The 20,121-nt window shown below is 38.0% G+C and overlaps 1 protein-coding gene across 1 annotated transcript in view; it reads left to right on the top strand.

The window, feature by feature from the left end:
* The window catches only part of KIAA1671 (KIAA1671 ortholog), an 88,319-nt gene that overhangs the window by 17,814 nt on the left and 50,384 nt on the right, over positions 1-20,121 (top strand). The window contains exons 2-6 of the mRNA XM_075516594.1: positions 5,265-5,400; positions 5,950-7,606; positions 8,543-8,636; positions 10,504-13,719; positions 14,440-14,562. Of these exons, the coding sequence (XP_075372709.1) occupies positions 6,003-7,606; positions 8,543-8,636; positions 10,504-13,719; positions 14,440-14,562 (5,037 nt within the window). The 5' untranslated portion in view covers positions 5,265-5,400; positions 5,950-6,002. The remainder of the gene's footprint in view (positions 1-5,264; positions 5,401-5,949; positions 7,607-8,542; positions 8,637-10,503; positions 13,720-14,439; positions 14,563-20,121) is intronic.

Here is a 20,121-nt window from a genome sequence, read left to right as displayed (position 1 = left end):
AGGGACGTTACTGCTCGCTAGTGGTGACTGTGATTTTTGTAGATTAATCCTGTTTGGTTACTTTTTATACGTGACACATACATTGTTATGAAAACTCTATAGGACTGACAGCTGCGGAAGCAGGCAATTACATATATTGTTTTTCACAAGTCATTCCCTCTGGACTGATCTTTGTCTTGCAAATTCAAGGAAATTTGGAGGATGACTCCCTCTGCCCCACAGCTGTCACAATGTGTTTCCATCTCGGTTATGGACAGTTGCGTTTTGCTGTTGAATCCTATTTTAACATAAATTAATGTGTTTTCCTGAATGATTGTCTCAGTCAATTGATTGTCCTGCCACATCAAGAATGTCGTCTTAGATTTATGTTGTCCATTACGTGGACACGCCAGCGTATTTAACATCCAATTCTTGGTTTGCTATGGATGTTATTGCCTGTGTGGGGCCAGTTTGAATTGCTGAAGCTACTTGCTTGTAGTGCTTTATAATTTGTTACCCTTTCAACTATCTTACCTTGTAACATGGGTTAGAATATTTAAATTATTAAAAGAATGGGTATTAAAATATAAGGTGTAAAGTTTTCACTCTAGTACTGAGATGCCAGCACGATCAAAAGGATACTTGAAAATATTTCTGTCCTTTAGTGCATGTCTAGATCTCAGTGAAGCTCTAACAAGTGATGATAGTTATGCAATTGTACTGGCAATAGCAATTAGAGATTTACAAGTGCTTGTAAATGCTGCTATTTATAGGATGGGCACTTTATTTAACGAAACGCTAATCTTTCTCTGCAGTGGGAGAAAATGTCAGAGCGGAGTATTTCATCCTTGTGATGGCACTGGACTATAATATCCGAAAGAACAGTACTTTGTCCTTTTTTAAAAAAGAAAAAAAAATAGAGGCTTCAAATAGGCTTGCAGATGGGGAGCGGAGAAAGACTATTTTAAATTTTGCAGTGCTTTGGAATATTAGTATTAAAGATCTGTGGGGCTTTGCAGGTCACAAGATATCTGTCTGGTGAGATATGCAATATGTATTTTTAGTTCTCAACCTGTTAATTCTGATTATTGAGAAGCAGAACAAGCGCCTTGTTCTACTGAACTTCTCACTGTGAACCTGGGAAAAGATAATTTAAATGCATTTTATTGCTTGTTCTTGCTTTGTGAATAAATTTGTCCAGGAATGTTTTTAAAAATTAGAGCCAGTGTCACAGTATTTTTATTAATCTTTCTCTTTGAGAGACCCTGTATGTCCTCTTAAATACAACTGATGGATCCCATTTCAGTGAATGACGGTACTAATAACATGAATCGGGCTTAAATCCAAGAATAGAAAAAGCCTTTTTTGACTGAATTAGCTGCATGATCTACTTAGTTATAAAAGTTTCAGAAGAGGGTTTTTTTTTCTCTTCATGTTATTTTGACTGCGCTATAGTAAGCCTTATGTTCTTGATAGTATTCACACACAAGGTGAAGTTACTCTTTTTTTCATACCTGCACATGGAGTGATTGGATTAAGTAAGAATTAGCAGAGCAGATCCTATCAGCAGCTCTCCAAGTGTTGCAGGAAGCAGCAGCAGGAGGATAGCTTAGGTTAAATGACGAATTGCTGTAGACTGATGCCAATATATGGTCAGTGAGGAGAGGAAGGAGAAAACAGAAAAAGAAAAAACGTTTTTTTTAAAGACGGAAATATTTAAGACAGTGGGGAAGCCTTCTGTAGAAGGAATGAAATAAATCTTGTGTTGTTTTGTGTCTGTGCGGCATGTATGGTCGCTGCATTTGCTTTCAGTAGCTCGTGTGGCTTGCTCTACCAGTGAAAACCTGCAGGACAGACCAATCTCTAGCCATTGGCAAAGCTGTGTTTTCAGAAGCTGCTAGTACGTGTAGTTATACAAATCTCTTCTGTATTTACACACTAAGGGAGTAAGTTTTTTATACTGGTAGCAGATTTGCTGGTAAAGTTGTGTCTAAAGAAGGAAAACCTTGTGTTTATTTGGTAGTTTTCTGCTGGTGTATTCTTAGTATAAACAGACACGGATATTCACTGTTGGAGCCATGCTTTCTCGTTGTTTTCAATTTTATAAACTGGATTTTAAAAATTTATTTATTTTTTTAATAGCAGAGAGATTTTCTCTGTGGAATTTTTATGCTTTCCGTCCTTACAAAAGACAGATGGACTTGTTTATCTGCTGTGAGGTTCAGGGACAGATTATAGATTATTTTACTTTGTGTCATTTAAAACATTCTTATTTATGAGCAAGGAAGTTGACAATAATCACGTGATTCATGGTGGAAAAATTATCTGCAGGCTGCTGCTCCTGTTGTCCTAATAGGCTTAAAGGAATTACCACTGATGTAAATAATAGTCCTGTGTGCCACCGGTGGGCAAGGCAGGGCAGGCAAACGCTAAATATAAAGGATGTGTTTTGGGTAAAGCCCTTCCCGTATGATTTTTGCAAAAATAACACTGTGTGAAGTGAATAATCGATTTTGATTTCTAATGAGCAACGTTAATAATCTTTGTAAAGATAGGTTGTTTAATTAAAAATCCAAACAACACCTCAAGACATTAAGAATTTAAGACTCAGTTTGAGCCTGGAGCAGTGTTTGTGTGTGCATCTCTGTAACACCCTGTAGGGGTTCAGCTTGGCCCAGGAAAAATCACAGTTGCAGTTGTTTTGAAGCTGAGGAAGAGGAGCAGAGGGGGAAGAGCCAGGCCTTCATCCACCATTCTTTTCATTAAAAGCAGGAAGAATTTAAAGAGATTTCAGTGCCATTTATACTTTCATTTGTGCACGCAGAATGCAACCCAGAACAGCTGAAGGGAGCGTGACCGAAGCTTAGGGAGCACGAAGAGAAACAGTGCCCAGAAAAGGTGACAACGTGGCTTGGGTGCTTTGCTGAATGGAGTGGGGACATGTGGAGGACAGAGTGGCAGCGTGGGGCAGCACAGCCGGCTCGGCGGCCACGGTAGCACGTGCAACTTGGCCGACTGTGCCTGAGCAGCCGCGGGTCAGGGGAAGGGAATAACATATTGTAGCTGACGATGAGGGATTTACAATTGTAATCGTACCATTACACTAGTAACACTGAATATTAATAGCATCCAAAATTCTCATGCAACTTAGTTTACAGTTGATTTTTTTAAATTGCCCCAAATTTTGTACATTGCCGACTTGACTAGACAGTACTAGAGAAGCACGTTTATCAAAACCAAGATGTGTATTTCAAAACCGAGACACAGTGTCTAGTGTATATTATATATGGCATTGATAACATGATTCCTCTTTATCAAATGTGCAGCTTTTTGAAGTTCCAGGAGCTTTGTGATTTCCAAAATTGGCTGATTCCCCCTGCTACCACCCCCCCCCCCCCCCCCTTTGTTCTCCTTTTTTGAATACTTGTCTGTTTTGGGCCACATACCTGTTGTAGGGTATCTAAGTAGTAGGAATTTAAAACCTGAAAACTGACTTTGCTAGGCCATGTAGAAAAAAAATGGGATCCTGTAAAGCTGAAGTATAGTGTAATAAAACGAAGGAACAAATATTATCAGAATGGGTAAATTGTGGTTTAGGAATGTTGGCTGGAGAAATGAGTTGTATGCTGTTAGAAAGGATTATGTCCCGCATTGTATACTCACTGCCTTGCGTTCCGTTGAGGATCAAGTTTTATTCCATTTAAGAAGCTCTGTGCCCGCTTCTTCTTTTCCAAAGAAAAAGAACTACAGAATGATATGAGCAAACCTGTTCTCAGGTACTGCAAGACAGATGCTGGTTTTACAGCTTAATTTTTTGCTTTGCGGTATTTCCTGTTAGCATTGCCTTTTTTTCAGCAAGTGTTACTATTCTACTTTTAGAGTATAACTGCTCTTCACAAAACCTTTGCATCCTTGGAATGTGAGAGCATTTTAAGCGGATTTTGATGGTGTTTCTTAGAATAAGGAGTGGGAGACAGAGGAAGATTTCACTAAGATCTGTGAGATTGTGGAAGGGACAGATTGATTCTGATAAGCTGATTGGGTTAGTGACTATTTTGGAAAGAGAGGTCGTGGACTTGAAGGGGACTAGCATGGCATGTAAGTAGTTGAGACAGAATTTCAAGTGGGTTGAAAGACGAAAGGGAACGGGCAAGGTGAACAGAGTTCATTAGCCTGCCTGAGAGAGGAAGGCATAAATGCAAGGGACAAAAACAAATCTCTGCAATTTATGGTGCCAGTGTGCTGTTAGTCTGTTCAAGGGAAGCTGAAGGTGAAATAACCGTTTTTCCAGACTGCAGACTCAGGAAGGCAATATTCTATGTGTTTGGTTTTTTTTTTTTTTTTTTTTTTTAGTATTCACATGCAGGGGCTCCATATTCCACAGAATCTACAAATAGGCATATTTGTAGGGTAAATACACACCAAAACAGATCAGGCGAGAGGAGTCCAAAGACTGCCCCTTCAAAGGCTGCCCAAGAGTAGACAAGAGGGTGGCAACACCAAATTGAGCCCCTGAGTGAAAGACTATGAAATACAGTATGAATTTCCTAAAAAATTAAGATTATGACAGCTTTTAAAGGGGAAAAAAAAAATCATGCATCTAACCCTATATAACCACCTGCATCTGTTACAAAGTTTAAATACACTTTTTATTAGGGAAAAATTCAGGTTACTTCTTGCTGCTGAAATTCTAATTACTACTGGTTTTCCCTCATCTCTGCAGTAAGAATATAATTAAAGCCAAAGCTAATCTCCTGCCTTTGTTGGAGAGAGATTGGAAAAACTGCTTTGTCATGGTAAAATAATATTTTGATTGAAAATCAGCCGTTTGAAGGTCAGTTTCTCAGGTAGCACTTCACATACTGTTGTCACAGAAAGGAGATTTACAATAGAAAGTAAATTACAGTAATTGAGATTACAGTAATACAGAGCTCTGTGTTTAACCAGTGATTGACAGCACTTGAATTTGCAAACAGTACTCATTGAAATGTGGTTTTAACTATGTTCAAATTTGGTCTGTCTATTGTGCAGACTGAGTTATTTACCCTTCACCTTTCAATTACACCTTTCAGGCTTTAGGTGATAATTTCTTGTTGATTCTTTAAACTGTCTGAAAAATAAACATTCTTTTACTTTATACAGTTGAATCGGGTGGCTTTATACTTCAAAATGGGAGCCAGCTTTTCTTCCTTAAAATGCTCGGGATTTTTGTCTCATGTGGTATTACCTGTGTAGATCTGGGTATGGGCCATACTTGAATCTGAATGCTCGCTCTTTATTTGCAGGAGGGCTCTGATCAGTGTTGCTGAAGCGATCGCTTTCCCCTGTTCTTAATGTGATCTTGGTGACCAGGATCTTCTTTTCGCTATGAGAAGTGAATCGGGTTGTATGGATTGGTTGCAGCAGAAAATGCAAATTATGGTAAGTGGTAGCAAAGCTTTTGGAGGTTTGTAGAATATGCATTTATTTCCATTGTTTAATTGTAGGCCTTAGCTAATAGATAACAATAACACTTTCAGTCACACCAATCTTGATATTTTTGTTAGTTTGAAAGTACATGCTCAATGCATCTGGCCAGCTATTTATATTGTAAAAAGGAGTTGATGTTTGTATGTCAACATTGAGATGTCTGCTTCAAAAAAGAAATTAATTTCTTTATTTTTAAGTATCTCAGCCCTTGAAACTTACTCAACTAATGGGAACTCAGTGCTGTGCAGATGCTCTTGCAGGTTTTGTGATGTATTCTTTGGTTGTTAGGCCTAATCAATGAATAATGGTGTTTCTTGCTGTTTTTTCAGAGGAGGAGGAGGAACAGTATGTCTTTCATTATGTGATACATTCTGTAAACAGCATATCTGAAAGGCACCTTAATCTGAGTTTAGCTACCTCATGAATTTAAATTAGAATGATGTTATTTGAGGTTCATGCTGACTCTACATCAATAGCTGCATTTTCTTTCTTTTTTTGCAGATTCTTTTTCCTTGTTGGATTTTTTCAATTTTGTTGAATGTGTAATTACAACTATGGCAACAAGAGTAGAAATAAATTCTACTTTGGCGTCTTTGACGACAGTACCTGACTTAAATGAAATAAGAAATGAGGATAAATCACAGCGTGTGTATGTAAGTGTGCTTTCAGATGCAAGTAACAAGACGAAGGAGGCTTCAGCATCACTAACTCCTGAAGAGAAGAACAAGTTTGGGAGCACTTTGAGATCTGCAGCAATGCCATCGCTAGGATCAAGGCCAAGACTTTTCCCAAAGCCTTTTTCTAAAGAGAAATCTTCAGATACTTTTGCAAATGTAAAACCACCTATTCCGGCTTTCAGATCAAGTAGTCTTATTAGAAAGGCCACTGAAGACACATCATCTGTTAAGGTATTAAGTGGAAATGTCCCTCCGTTAGTAGATCAGAAAGTAATTGAAAATGAAAACAAGGCTGGCAGCGAAGTAGTCACAAACATGACTTTCTACGCTGGTCCCAGTGCAAATACTGTCATTCTTTTTGAGACAGCAGGCACAGAGCAATCAAAGGTAAGCCTGGCCCAAGAAAAAAGCGCTGCTGATGACCGCAGAGTATTTAGTACTATGCAAACAGAAGAGCTTCAGTGCAGCGTGAAGCTGGAGAAACCATCTCAGCCATCTGAAACATCCAGAAAACCTGAAGGGTCTCTTCATAGGCAGATGTCGCTTTCCTCCAGTCTTAGACCAGTCTCTTGGAACTCCCTCAAAACTGGTGAAAAAAAAGATGCGCATGAAGCTCATCCAGGGGAGAAAAACAATGACGATGCAAATAATATCAACAGTAAAGTTGACTTCTCTACTGATGTGCAGCAAAGGCCAAAACATAGACCAGTATCTGCTATTTTTCTGGAATCATTACGAGATCAAAAGCATCGCACCGTGGAAGCTTCTGAGGAAAAATCTCCTACAGAGAAATCCTGGGTTAGAAAACCAAGGCCTTTGTCCATGGACCTGACAGCTAAGTTTGAACATAAAGATCTTTCTTCTTGCAAGAAGACGTGTTCATCTCATGAAAGCAAGGAGAATGTATCGATAATTTCTTTTGCTGACGTAGGCTATCACAGTCAGTCTGAAATGGGGCCAAAAACTGAAGAAACTGAATTTAGTAAAGGCAGTTCTAAGACAAATTTGAAATGCAGTAGTCAGGAGATTGGCATCCTAAGTAATGGAAAATACATGTGGGAAACGAAGCTTAAATGTAAAAGTGAACAGATAGACGCAAAACCAGAAATAATGACTAACTTGCACCATTCTGAAAGAAGCCATGAAACCACTAGTGAAAGCAGAACTAATAAGGGGGGGGAAAGACCGGATGAGAAGGAAACATGTATGTTTCTAGGCTGTGAAAGCCCTGCAGCTTCCTCAGAAAAAGAGAATAATATTGTAAGAGGTAGTGTTAAAAAACACATTAGTTTGTTTACTTCAGAAAATCCCAGTACCTCAATGGATACAGAGCTTCTCCAGTCACCTGCTGAGAGGGAAAACAGATGTGTGAACATCCAACAGAGAATCAAAGAACTGACAACAGAAAACACTGATGTTAAGCCAGGAAATCTACGCAGGTCACTTCAATCACGACCACTTTCTGCGGACTTAACAAAGATGTAAGTTGCAGAGAAATTCTATTTAATCCTCTTAACTTCATCTCATTCGGTAAAACTTGCTCTCTCAGTACAGTAAAATAACTGATCATTTTGGTTCCACTAAATGTAGTTATTCTTTATGCTATTATTCTTGAGCCCCTTTCCCACCTTTTCCTACCCCCAAAAAAGAAAATTTAATGAAATATACCCTGACAACACCTGCAAAAGAAAATAAATGCTGTCAATATTGTGGCCTTTGCATGTTACTGTAACTGCATATCTATTATTAAAACTTCATGCATTTTGAAATCTTGTGGTGAGCATTGTAGACTGCAAGCTTATATATTTGTGAGAAAGCAAAAGAATGGTTACCGTGTCTTTGACAGCGGTATAGAGTATCAGGTTTTCAGCCAGACAGGAGTCTTATTTCGCTGTCATATTAAAGCCTAAAGACCTATGATGTCTATTCTGCCTAAGCTGTGGCAATGAGCAGTGTTGTTACAGTAACAGGAGATCTGCTAATTTTTACATACCAAAACAAAACAAAAATCTTGTCCAGTAAAAAGAGATTTAGTCCAAGATAAAATGTATTCTTACATTTATGTATTCTTACATTCTTACAAAATGTATTCTTACATTTACATTCTTACAAGATAAAATGTATTCTTTACATTACAATAGGCGTGAGACTATTAGTATCTCTTTCAGTATGCTTCACTGTGTATCTCTCAATCTTACACTATGCAATAAGCGGCATAATTAACCATTTTTCAGGAAACAACAATCCTTTGGTCTAGATACAATTAAACCACCAAATACAGTTAGTTACTATGAAACAGTAATGTTTCTCCTTTGAAAAATATAATTTATTGGATAATTTCTACCAGTCTGCTTTGGTAGGAAGCGTACCTGCTAACTAACTGGACTAAAAGAAGTAACAGAAGTCTTTTGTCTTAGGTTTTCAAGTCCGACATCAAGCAGTGAAGCAAAGCCTGAGATGCCTGCTGAAACTAGAAACGACTCTGTCAATGAGATGCAAGAAAATCAAAAAGTAAGAAAACAGCATCAGCTGATGTGGTCTCTGTCTAGGCTTGCATTTAGAAGGCAGAGAGCACTGTCCTGTGTCCCGTGTGTCTCTATCAATCAATGACTTTAAAATGCGTATTGAGAGTATTAAGAGTGACATAATCCTATTAGGTTTACTTGTGTAAGTCTATCTTTAGGACACGCTGATACAGTATGGAAGTATCATGTCTGTTGAGTATTTAAAAGTTAAATACGCATGCTGTTAAATGCATGCAGTGGTATAGAGTGAAAAGTATTTTATGTATTATTTTAAAGGGACTTTTAATGCGTGAAAACCCATAGTGAATCGAGTATGGCTGTTGTGCTTTTGTGCAGCGATTATCCTTTATTTTCTCTAAGCATAGCATTAGTGTTGTGCATGTCTCCATCTAACTCACAGCTCCTTATTAAATACATGCTGTATGCGTCACATCAATCTCCTAAATAACATTTAACTTGGAAGTTTTGACAATACAGAAAGTTCTGATTTGCTGTAAAAGCTGTTAGGCTGTCTTTGTTTCTAAGCAACACTTTGGTGTTGGAAAACACAACTTCTCTGCTGACACTTCTTAGTATTGGAGATTTAATGTAGTTTTAAGGGTATTTCTTGTGAGTTGTCATGGCTGTGCTTTTTTCCTGTCTAGGTTTAAGATAGGAGTCTTAACTCTCTTATCTACCATATCTAAATAATCTTAGATATGGTAAGGAAACTAGCAGCTAGGTAGAAAGTTTCTGTAGCTTAATATCATTTTAAAGAAGATCAATTTGTTTTAAAAAGAAAAGTGTTCATTAATGGAAGTGCTGTTTTCAGAATCTGACAATAAAGTAGGATTAAAAAAATTCCTTTAGATTCCTAGAATAATATAGATCAGATTTAAAAATCTCTATTTATAAACATCTTTAGTGTTAGTTTTCTGACATTCTTCAGCTTTTTTTAAGAGATTTTTAAGTCAGTTCCAAGTTTTAAATTTTAAAACTTGAAAAAAAGATTGAACTCTTGTAGGACCGGGGAGTATTCTTTGATTCTGTTTATTATTTGCATGCTGTACTTTTTCAACGAATGTTATTAAAAATAACAGCTTTCAGGATGCTAGCTGTATTTCCTGCAAGTAGATAATAGTAAAGAATTGGCAATAAATACTAATTCCCACTTTCTCTTTTTACTTCAGCTCAGCCTTAACATTCTTCTTAGCTGAGCAGCTCCAGCTGTGATATTGACTGAGATCTTCATGTTCCTTGCAGTTACTGACCACGTATCTATTTAGTTGGTGAACAGCTATATTTGAAAAGACAGTTTTGACAAAATACAGTATATTCGGTGTCTCCCAGGAGTTTAGAGTTCCTCTGAAGGTGCCTACATCCCTGTGGTGCTGTTCTATGCTTTGCTTTTGAACTTGAATTTCTGTAGGGCTTACAACATAAATGTTCATAAGTGTTTCTGTGGTAGCTGGGGTTATGAACCTTCTAAAGTTTTGTACTATTTTTGCATGTGTTGCCTTCTCTGGAGTATGATGTAGATATAAATTCACTGTAGATTAAAATCTCTTGTGAAATCTGAGCTCAGGAACTCGGTGTCGTGCACGTCATGTATGAACACTTCATACATTTCTCCTCTTTTGTATTAAAAGTAAAAATCAAGCTATGAGATAATTCTGTTATAATCAAGATTCAGGAGCTGGAGGTACACGTTTGCTTAGATTACCTTGGTCTCAGTAGATTTTGTGTTCAGAGAACATGGATGTGTTAAACTTGCACAGCCTGTTGCACAGAGTAGGTGCAAGTAAGTTTTAAAATAAACTTTGTTACACGTCTTTTAAATAAAATATCTTAACTGTTGGATTTTCTTGTTCCAGAGTAAGGAGATCAAGCTTGCCCATGGCACAGATTTCACTGAAGAACATGCTACTGGGAACACCTGGAAACCCCGGCAGATTTTAAAAATAACAAATAAATCTGATCAGATAGAGAGGAAAGGAAGCTTCCTTGGAGATGGTCAGCATTTTTCTCAGCAAAATGAAAATTCTGTCTCATTCACAAGCAACTTGGAAAAAAAGTTAAAACCAACCACACTTATAGAAAAGACCTACATTAAAACTGTCCGAGCCACCATGTTTGACCATAATGTTCAGAGGCATAACGTTGCTGCTGATCATCCTGGAACTGATTCTGCACTGAAAATGAATAATGAGCTTGAGGCAAAGCATGACATGGTGACTTTGGGGCACAACAGACGATCATGGATGGGAGAAGTGGAGGAAACCACTAGTATAAAGAAGGAGTATCACAAGCAATCTGATTCGTCAAAACATAGAGCAGATGTAGAAAAAAGTGGAAAACCAGCTTGTTCAAGTGAAGACAAGAAAATTACTCCAGGAATTCTCTTAGAAAAGTCTTTGGTTGAGAAAAGTGAAAAACCCACTCCTAAAAATGCAGAAGAGTCTCTAATTTACCAAAGAATAGAGCCGAGATACGAAATCTTTCAGACATGTGGTGAAAGAGCTCTTAGTGAAGCCATTGCAATGGCTCCTGAAAAAAAGGCCATGACACTCAGAACTAGAAAATCATCTGTGAAAGAGAATAAAAATGATGAGGATGTTTTACACACTGGTCAGTTGACTAGGGCAAATAGCAAAACTCCCTACTTGAAAGAAGATAACATTATTTCAGAAGCTAGAGACACAAAGGTTTTTACAAGCAAGTCTGTGTTGAGAGAGCCTAATGATTTTTTCTCCAGTGAATGCACTTTACCTGAACAGAAAAAAGACTCTGATAAAACTGAAACTGATCCGATATTAATAGCTGAGAAAATACCTTATTCTACAAACAAAAGTAAATGTGTGGGAATGAATGAAAAAGTAAACAAACTACATTCTGAAATTAAAAATGATAAGAATGAAGTCTCTTCCGTGGATAAAACAGAGAGGTCTAATATGATGAAATGCTTTTCTGAGAAAAGGAGTTTTAGACCAGGTGGGACAGACAGCTATGAATTCAGAACCAACTTTGATCATGAAGTTATTTCAACAAGTGTAAATAAACATGGGGCCCAGTCGTCTTCAGTCCTTTCAGGTGGACAATTTTGTAAATCTGCCAGTAGCCACCATCCTGATATAAAAGTCCTAACCATTAATGAAGAGGAACCTAGGGCCTTAGGTTTAAGGAGAAATCTAGACTTAAATTGCAAAGAACAAGACTTTAGCTTAGATAGTACAGCTCATGAAAACAGTGAAAAAACCAGAGTAATAGATCCAGAAGAAAAAGTCAGGAGAACCAGAAGTAGTGTTTCTGACTTGAAGATTTCTGAAAGGTGGAGGAGGAGGACCTTGCCTCAGGATTTTATCAAGACAGAAGAAGTCACCTGGCTCACTCCTGACAATATCAAAAGGCTGAGTCGGACAGATTCATTGCAATTGGATGAAGGTTCAGTTAAAAAGAGAAGCAAAAAAGGCAAAGAAGGGGTGGAAGGCAATGAGGCAAAACAAACTGTTCTTGGCAGTCCTGATGATTATTTGAAAAATCAGAGTTCTGCCTTTGAGCCAAAGGCAACTTATTTTGCAGTCACTTATCAGATTCCTGGTAACAAGAAAGAGAAAAGCTTTGTTGGTACTCCTAGTGCAAATGAAACTGATACAATTTCTAGCTCAAATGAGGGAGCAACAATTAATCTGGACCGTATTTTTCCTAGAAGGTCCAGACCTTTATTGCAGCAGCCAAATAAAAATATGATGAGTACAAATTGTAGAGAAGACTCACAGGAAGTGCATATTAACAAGGATTGGGTCAAAGAAGACGACAAAGATGATATTTTTTCCAAAAACATTGCATTTGGTAATTTTCATGTATCTAGGAAAGATAACCAACAGTATCATGAAGGAGGTCCGGATCATTCTAAAGAGAAAATTATAGATGTTGATGCTTTCCTCTTAAAACAGGATCTGGAAAATACAGCTCAAACTGATCTCAAAAGTAGCAGAACAAAAGTCTCCTCTTACCATGAACCCAGATCCCCCCTGCATTTTGCACAGTTACATAAAGACAGTGAACTAGGCCCCCAGAAAAGGAGTGAAAATAATTATGATTTATCTGGAAGGAAGGCTGAGGATGGTTACAGATCCCAAATTCTTGATATTGATGCACTTATGGCAGAATATAAAGAAGAATCAGTGAAGGCCGGTAATGTTCAAGACAAGCCCTCTGACTGTCACAGTTCATTTGGTAGGGAGAAACCAAAGAACAAAAGAAATGTGTCAGAGAGGATGACTTCTTCCTACAGCTGGAAAGAGTGGAAGGGATCAGATCATTATTCTCTTAATAACAAACAAGATAACTGTGCAGAAGAGTACCACAGGCCAGAAAAATTAATTCTAAATGAAAAAAGCAAAGAGAAACTGGAATCGTGTAGCCCTGAATTTGATAAACAAAAGTCCAAAGACAGAAAGTTCAGCCCTCCTTACTGGGGAAATCCTAGCAGCTTTTTTTCAGATAAGTTTGTAAGTTCACCTGTGGAGTTCACTAGGAAGAAAACTTTCCTCGTTGATGAGGATGAAGAAGTGAACTTAACTTCCAGGAATCAAAGTTCAAAATTTGTAATTGATAAGGTACAGCCTATAAATGCCTTTGGTACAGACCAAAGGTTGGAAGTTAATTTCGCTTCCAAGTTGTCCATAAAGGCAGATGATGGCCTCTTGCAGAAGAAGTTGGTCACAAAAGAACAGTTCTTGGAGGTGTCTTCAGAAGGTGATTGGAGCAAAAATGTAGCAAGGAGCTCTATAACGAGGAACAAAGACAATGCAAATAAGATGACGTGGGAGAACGACTCTTCCAATGTGAAAAGTAAAACTGATTGGAAGAACTATACATCTGGTTTAGGAAGTGCACCCCCAGATTTAAGACGATCCTATTCAGAAAAGAGCTGCCAAGGAAAAGTCGATCTACCGCTTACGCAAGAAGTAAGGGGAAGAAAGGATCTATACCGATCCAGGCAAAGCTTCCCGTTGGAAAGTGCGGATAATGGGTGGAAACACAAGATGTCATCTCAGTCAGAATTGTTCTTCCACGAGGATAAAAAGGTATCACCAAATGGTATCTAAGTGTTTCTGTTTCCTGTAACTAAAATTGACAGTGAGGAGGAGCTTTTATTATGTCTCTCCACTGCTTTTCAGTGTTAGCTGTGACTTTTGCAGCAAGTGAGCAGATACATACTTCTCAATAGAGTTCATTTCCTTTTGGGTTGTATTTTCTTGGGGAATTTGTATTGTACTAGATGACTAGATTTTTGTTTCAAGTGTATAAATATTTATTGATGTTTCCATGGAGAGCTTGAAAAAGCTTTAAAATGTGTGTATTATTTTATTAATGCTATGAACCTAACATGTTAAATTGTTAACTCTGCAATTTTATAATTATTTGAAAAGAAGTAGTTTGGGTTTATTTTATAAGTTGTCTGCAGTGATCTTTTTGGAGCTCTTTTTGGTTTTTTTTCCTGAAGGAAGCAATTTTTTTTTTTTTTTTTTACTGAGTGAATGGCCCCCAGCTGTATGTGAAACTTCACTACTGATATTGCCTTTGGTGAAATGCAGGTGATTCCCTTAACATGGTGACACGTTAATGCATTAACGCATAGCTAGTTGGATGTTGGTAGCTATAATGTTTTTCCATTTTGCATTTTCAGCTTTGAAGTTTCTCTGTGTGTTTTTTTTTTTTTTTTTCTTTTTTCGAAAGGGCATTTTATATACATATGTATGTGTATGCATGTATATGTAACAACATACATAACTTTATTTTGACAGGCTTCTAGGAAAGAGTGGACCAAGCAGAGTTCAGACAAAACAGACGGAACAGACTTTTCATTGGTTTCTACTCAGAGAAGCCGCCACAGTTTTTATAAGGACAGAAGGACAGATAATGGGACGGTATGTTATTTTGGAGGCGGTTCTTGGGCAGGGGCTAGGGGAGAGATAAGGGAGAAGCAGCCTGGCTTATTCCATTCAGCACTGTTTTCCTTTTTGCAAGTAGCTGTGAAAGAAAGTATGTGTCTTCCTAGCCGAAGGAGCAGATGCACTTTCTGTGGAGTTTAACTGGCAGAGAACGCTTCTCCCTGGGATTCTACCACACTGGTCTATGTCAAATCTTCAAACACAAAACATGAACTATGCAGCTTGTTCATTTTTCTTTCTAAGCGAAGAATCTTGGCTTAGATAATGAAAATTAGTTAGATTCCAGAAAATCTTTCCTGGAAAATTGCGCAGGCAAACAGAACCATGCCACAGCCTGACAGGTTTAATTTTCTTTCTGTAGGCAACACACAGATGACTGCTTATGTGAAGAATCACAGCTGACATTTTTGGTAGTCTGATTTGTCTCTAATATGGATACTTTTGGGGTAAATTCCCACTTAAAGTTTTTGGGTGATAGTCTTCTAAGTTGCAGAAGGATGACCTGACTTTAGTCCACAGATGAACTTTATGTTGGGAAATAGCATCCTATGTCCAGATGTTGTTCTGAAATGCAAAGCAAAGATCTGGATCTTCCAAAAGTTACATAATAAATTAAATATCAAGTTTTTCTGTGGAAAATGAAGGATTTGAAAACCACATCAACAGCACAGAACTCTACAATTTTAAGGGAGACGTTGCTGCTGCCACTGAAATCCTTCCTTACTGGAAGAACTTGTTTTGAACCACTGCAAATGCTGTGGCTTTTTTGTTAAACCTTGTGCATAGAAACAGATTTGATACACTGGAATAATACTGTAGTCACTTCAGAGTGCACTCTTTTATAACTCTACACATACATCTTTGCAGTTTTTGAAAATCTGGATGTCCCACATCTTTTCAAAACTCTTCCACTTGTATAGAAAAGGGGTGACTGAAAGCTGTTACCATGCTAACTGTCCCAAGGTCAAATCTCCTCTGTTGTCTTAGTCTGCTAGCACACTCATGTGGTGACTGAATGTATCGCCCTCTGCAGAGATCTTGTTTTTGTAATTACTCATACTTCTATTTGCAGCCCTTTAATAGAGAATGGACAAAAAGATAAAAAAAGGAAAGGAACTGAGGGTTTTTTTTTTTTCCTTCTAGCGAAGAAAAAGAAAACACCCAAGCCTATAGGGATTTTGTAAACAAGTTTCCTAATAGGAGTTTTGGAAACAGGCTCATATTGTTCCAGTTCTAGTCTTAAAACTTCATGGAAGGTATCCAAGGGCTGATAGCCCCTTGTCTTTCCCATTCTTAGCGTGGACGTCAGGTTGAATGTTCATCTTGGGGGGAGTTTGGGTTATTTACAGAATTGGCAATTCTCATTCAATCCCTAAAAGTTGTTACATGCCATCAGTTTACAGTGCAAATATGTAAAGATGTCATCGACAAGGTAGAATATATGGGAGAAAAGTGCTGTCAGAAATAGGGCTGGGATAATCGAACTATTCAGGTAGTGTATTCGGATAAATATGACTGTTATTCTCCAACTTGGTCATTAAGTGTGAGATTACTTGGAAGAAACCTTTGACTTCATCAAGTGTAGCCTGAGACAGGGAAGGAAGGCTGTCAGCCCCACTAACAGAGAAAACTCACATGAGAGCATCCACTGGAATTCAGTAGGATCCAAGTGCTTTACTCCTTTGTATTGCTTTGAAAAGCCTAATCGTGGTGTATTTGTTGTTCTGCAGTGCCATGGTAGCAAAAAGGGCAGTCTGGCCTTCGTGCATGTAAATTGTGAGTGAGCAAGTGCAGAGAAGTGATTTATACATGCATTCAGGAGGTGCAAAACTCGCCGTACTTCCATGTTTTCCAAAGCCTCACGTAGATACCTCAGAAGATTATGTAAAACGGAACCATTTCTTCTGGCACCAAGGTTCATATCTTTGTTTTCATTTGGAGAAAATACAAAGACTTCTGCTGTGCAGTCGCCACTCTCATCAGTACGTTTCAATACTTCCCTCTGGTGGAGAGACGTGTTGTAGTTGTGTTTGAGTTTGAGGGGTGCGAGAGGTCAAGATAGATCCACAGGAGAATCACAGCGAAGTGACATATTTCCTCTGAATTTGAATGCAATCGGTGTTTTGCTTAGTACACCTTTGAAAGAGGATTAGAAGGAAACAAAACTGCTGCTATTTGTTTGAACAGTTTCTAGTCTGTTTAGTTGTGAAGTTACTTGCTTTTTCTTGTGGCATAGTGATGAATAAATATGCTACAGTACATACCACTGGTCACTCAAGATATCGTTGTCTTTCTAATGAGACTGTAGCGCTCAAAGTGCCAAGTTGCTACTTTATTGTAGAATAAAAGATTCACTTTCATTCACTTTCACTACTAAAGTAGCGTAATGAACTGTCCTGTAATCTTTGATACTTGACAAACCAACTTAAATTAATATGCATTTGTTGCATTATTTCCCATCTGCCTATGATAATAAACAACTACTTGAATGAAATTTTCTGGGACAGCTAATGAACTAGATTCCTATGGATGAACACAATTCTAAATGGAAGCAAGGTGCAATAGTATAATTGTACTTGTGGAGAAGTCATTTCTTTGTGATTATATTCTAGGGAAGGAACCTACTTCCAATGAGGTTATTTTTAGAAACGTTATGTAGGACTTCTTTGAAACCAAACCATTGCAATGTACAATTGATGATATGGGGTTGGTGGTTGAAATTGTATGTCTTTTACAAAGAAAATCTTCAGTGCTGTAAGTATTACAAGGCTGGTAAAGCATTACAGCATTCAAAGAGGTGATGTTCCTGGTGCAAAGGAAAGGGGTTCTGTACTTACAGCAGTAGCTTCCAGACTTTGCCACCGTCGAAGATTGTGGGGGATTAATGACTGTGAATTCATTGGACTGTGGTGAATTAGTGACTGTGAATGTATCATACTACTGGTGGTTTACATGTTGGAGTTTGAGGAAGAATTGGGCTACAATGTCTCTATGTACTTTAAAAAAAAAAAAAAATCATGTGTTCTACAACCTGAAAAGATGGTTTCTCTCCCCATGAATAATAGAAATATCACAGTTTGGAACTGCCCCCTTATTTATTTGGGCTGTTCCAGAATAGAGGATAACAAAGTCTGCATTTTAATGTGATGGTCTTTGAGACTGTGGAGGTGTCATGGTTTAAAACCTTCAAACTGAGAAGATCTTTGAAGACTGACAGATTTCTTAAAGTATATTTTTCTCTGAGGTCAGTAGCATTATATGTCTCATGTACTGGAGAACATGTTATGATCTGCAAAGCTATCCCTGCTACTGTGTAGTTGGATTTTTTTGGCTGCCTTTTGCTGAGATGTTCAGAAAGTGACTTGCACAGCAGGAGTCAGCCGGGTAGCCGTGTGTCAGGCTAGGGCCAGGTTAGGACCAGAGATGGGCTCTGGCTTTCTGGGGTGTGTGAGTGACAAAGATACAGGTGAACAGCAAGGCAAATTCTTCTAATTTATGATTTCTGTGTGAATATTTTGGCCTTTCTTTCTGTTTCTTGGAGGTTAGAATAAGTTTTACGATTGTAAGCTTTGTTGTTAGTAATTTTTTAACAAGTGACTGGCTGTGTTATAAATATTACTGCTAGTTGTAGTTTAGTGCTTAAACGTTCTATTCCAACATAAGATATTTTTTTTTTCTTTCCCTTTTCACTCTTTGATATAGCCTGATTCTAGTAAAGAAGGAAGTAGTTTCAGATTTAAAGGCATTCACCTAAAAAGAATTAAGGAAAAGAATAGAATTTATGTGAATAAATAATTTCCTGCTTGCTTTGCTAAGCTGACAGTATCAAGAAGACAAAACTTTTCCCTGCCCGTTTAAAAGTATTTACTCCTTCATGAAGTCAGATACTCTGTATGTTGTGCTTTAGCCCTGCCTGCATCACAGTACAGTTATAAAAATAAAACTGTTCTTATGTTCCCTGTGGACAACTGGGATTTTAGCTCACAGAATTAGCTGCAAATCTCTCAGACTCTCTAGCAGGCCGAGGGCTCATCTGTGTGGCTTAGTGCCTTAGGCTATTGTAGGGTCTTTTCCTTTAGACCTTGAATGCAATTTGAGGGACTGCAAGCCTCTGTCGTAACTATCTGTAAAATAAAAATGCTTTCTGGTTTTGTAGCCTGTTGTAACACTTAGGGTTATTATGCACTCTGTGCTCCCTTAGAAGGCACTGTAACTGCAATGCGCTATGGTAAACCACTTGAATTTCAGCAGATGTTTTCAAGTATTGTCTTTCATAAATTGTAATGATTCCATCACAGCTGACACAGGTCTTTAATTCTCTGACGTTCGGTCACAAACCTCAATTCCTGATTAAGTCATCAAGACTGATAGGAGTCTTATGAATAAAAAACTGAGGAATGTGCAATGCGACTCATCCCCCAAATAGAAGTCACTGCGCTTGCTCTATTGGGCTGAAGAAATTGCGCCTTCATCTGGAAACAGAGCAGCTTTAACACAACTGTGGTTTATAACCAAAGTTGCTGCTTTGTGTAGTTAAAACGGAGCACTCGGGTACTAGAACTGGTGTAGGCATGAATTATTTTGAAGCCTCTGGTTATGTATTGTATTTATTTATTTTAATTAAACTTTGGGTTTTTGTCCTTCGGTGAGGAAAGTCTGGTATCCATATAAAGATACGCTTATTTGAGACTGTGATGTGTGGGTGGAGAAGGATTTGTTTAAGAAAATCATGAGCTGACTCTTAAAAATATTTTGGAAATGAACTGCAAGGGAGAGAAGATAAATATTTTATAAACATGTGCAGATGAATTTATAGTTTGGCTTATCACAGTTCACCCGTTGTTTCCAGTTCTGCCCATGACACGTCTCTCTCCTGCCCATTGAAAAGCAAGCCTTCTCATCTGATTGTATAAAGCCTCTAACATTGCCGCTTCACTCCTTCCCAGATTAAAACAGATGTACTAAAAAACCCATCACGTGCAAATTGTTCTGTTAGCCTAAAAACTGAATGAGCCTGGAAGAAAATCAAAAGAATTTGTCAGCTGTACAAGATCTTCTAGGTGGCCATTAGAAAAGTGGGGGTATTTTTCTTAAACATCCAGAACCAAAATTGCAAGCAAGGAGATTGTGAACTCCTCGGAAGCTGTTTTGTGTCACCTCCACGTTGTCCCTCCCTGGGAAAGGTGAGAGCCTGAGGAGTGCTGGGCTGGGGGAAAAGGCAGTCGGGGTCCTCCCTGGACTGGCTCCCGTCACTTGTCTTTCCTTTTACCATCAAAAAAAGGACGTAGATAAAAAAAGTAGGAACAGAGAGAAATGTTATGATTCCCATTTTTGCTCTTCACAAAATACCTACCACATTTTGGTCATTTAGCTCTGCTTCCTATTTCTAAAAACAGCCCAGAGGAGGGATGACCCAATGTTGGTTAATAACTTGGTTTGCCCAGGCTTTCTTCCTTTTTTGGTAGTATTCATTTGCTGGGAACATTCCAGTGGTATATAAAAAGACACTTTGTTGTGTCTATTTCTCCTCATTCA

The sequence above is a fragment of the Mycteria americana genome, chromosome 13, assembly GCF_035582795.1.
Source record: "Mycteria americana isolate JAX WOST 10 ecotype Jacksonville Zoo and Gardens chromosome 13, USCA_MyAme_1.0, whole genome shotgun sequence".
In the NCBI taxonomy this organism is placed as follows: Eukaryota; Metazoa; Chordata; class Aves; order Ciconiiformes; family Ciconiidae; genus Mycteria; species Mycteria americana.
The sequence above is the reverse complement of the archived record's forward strand: the minus strand, read 5'-3'. Positions and strand labels throughout refer to the sequence as shown.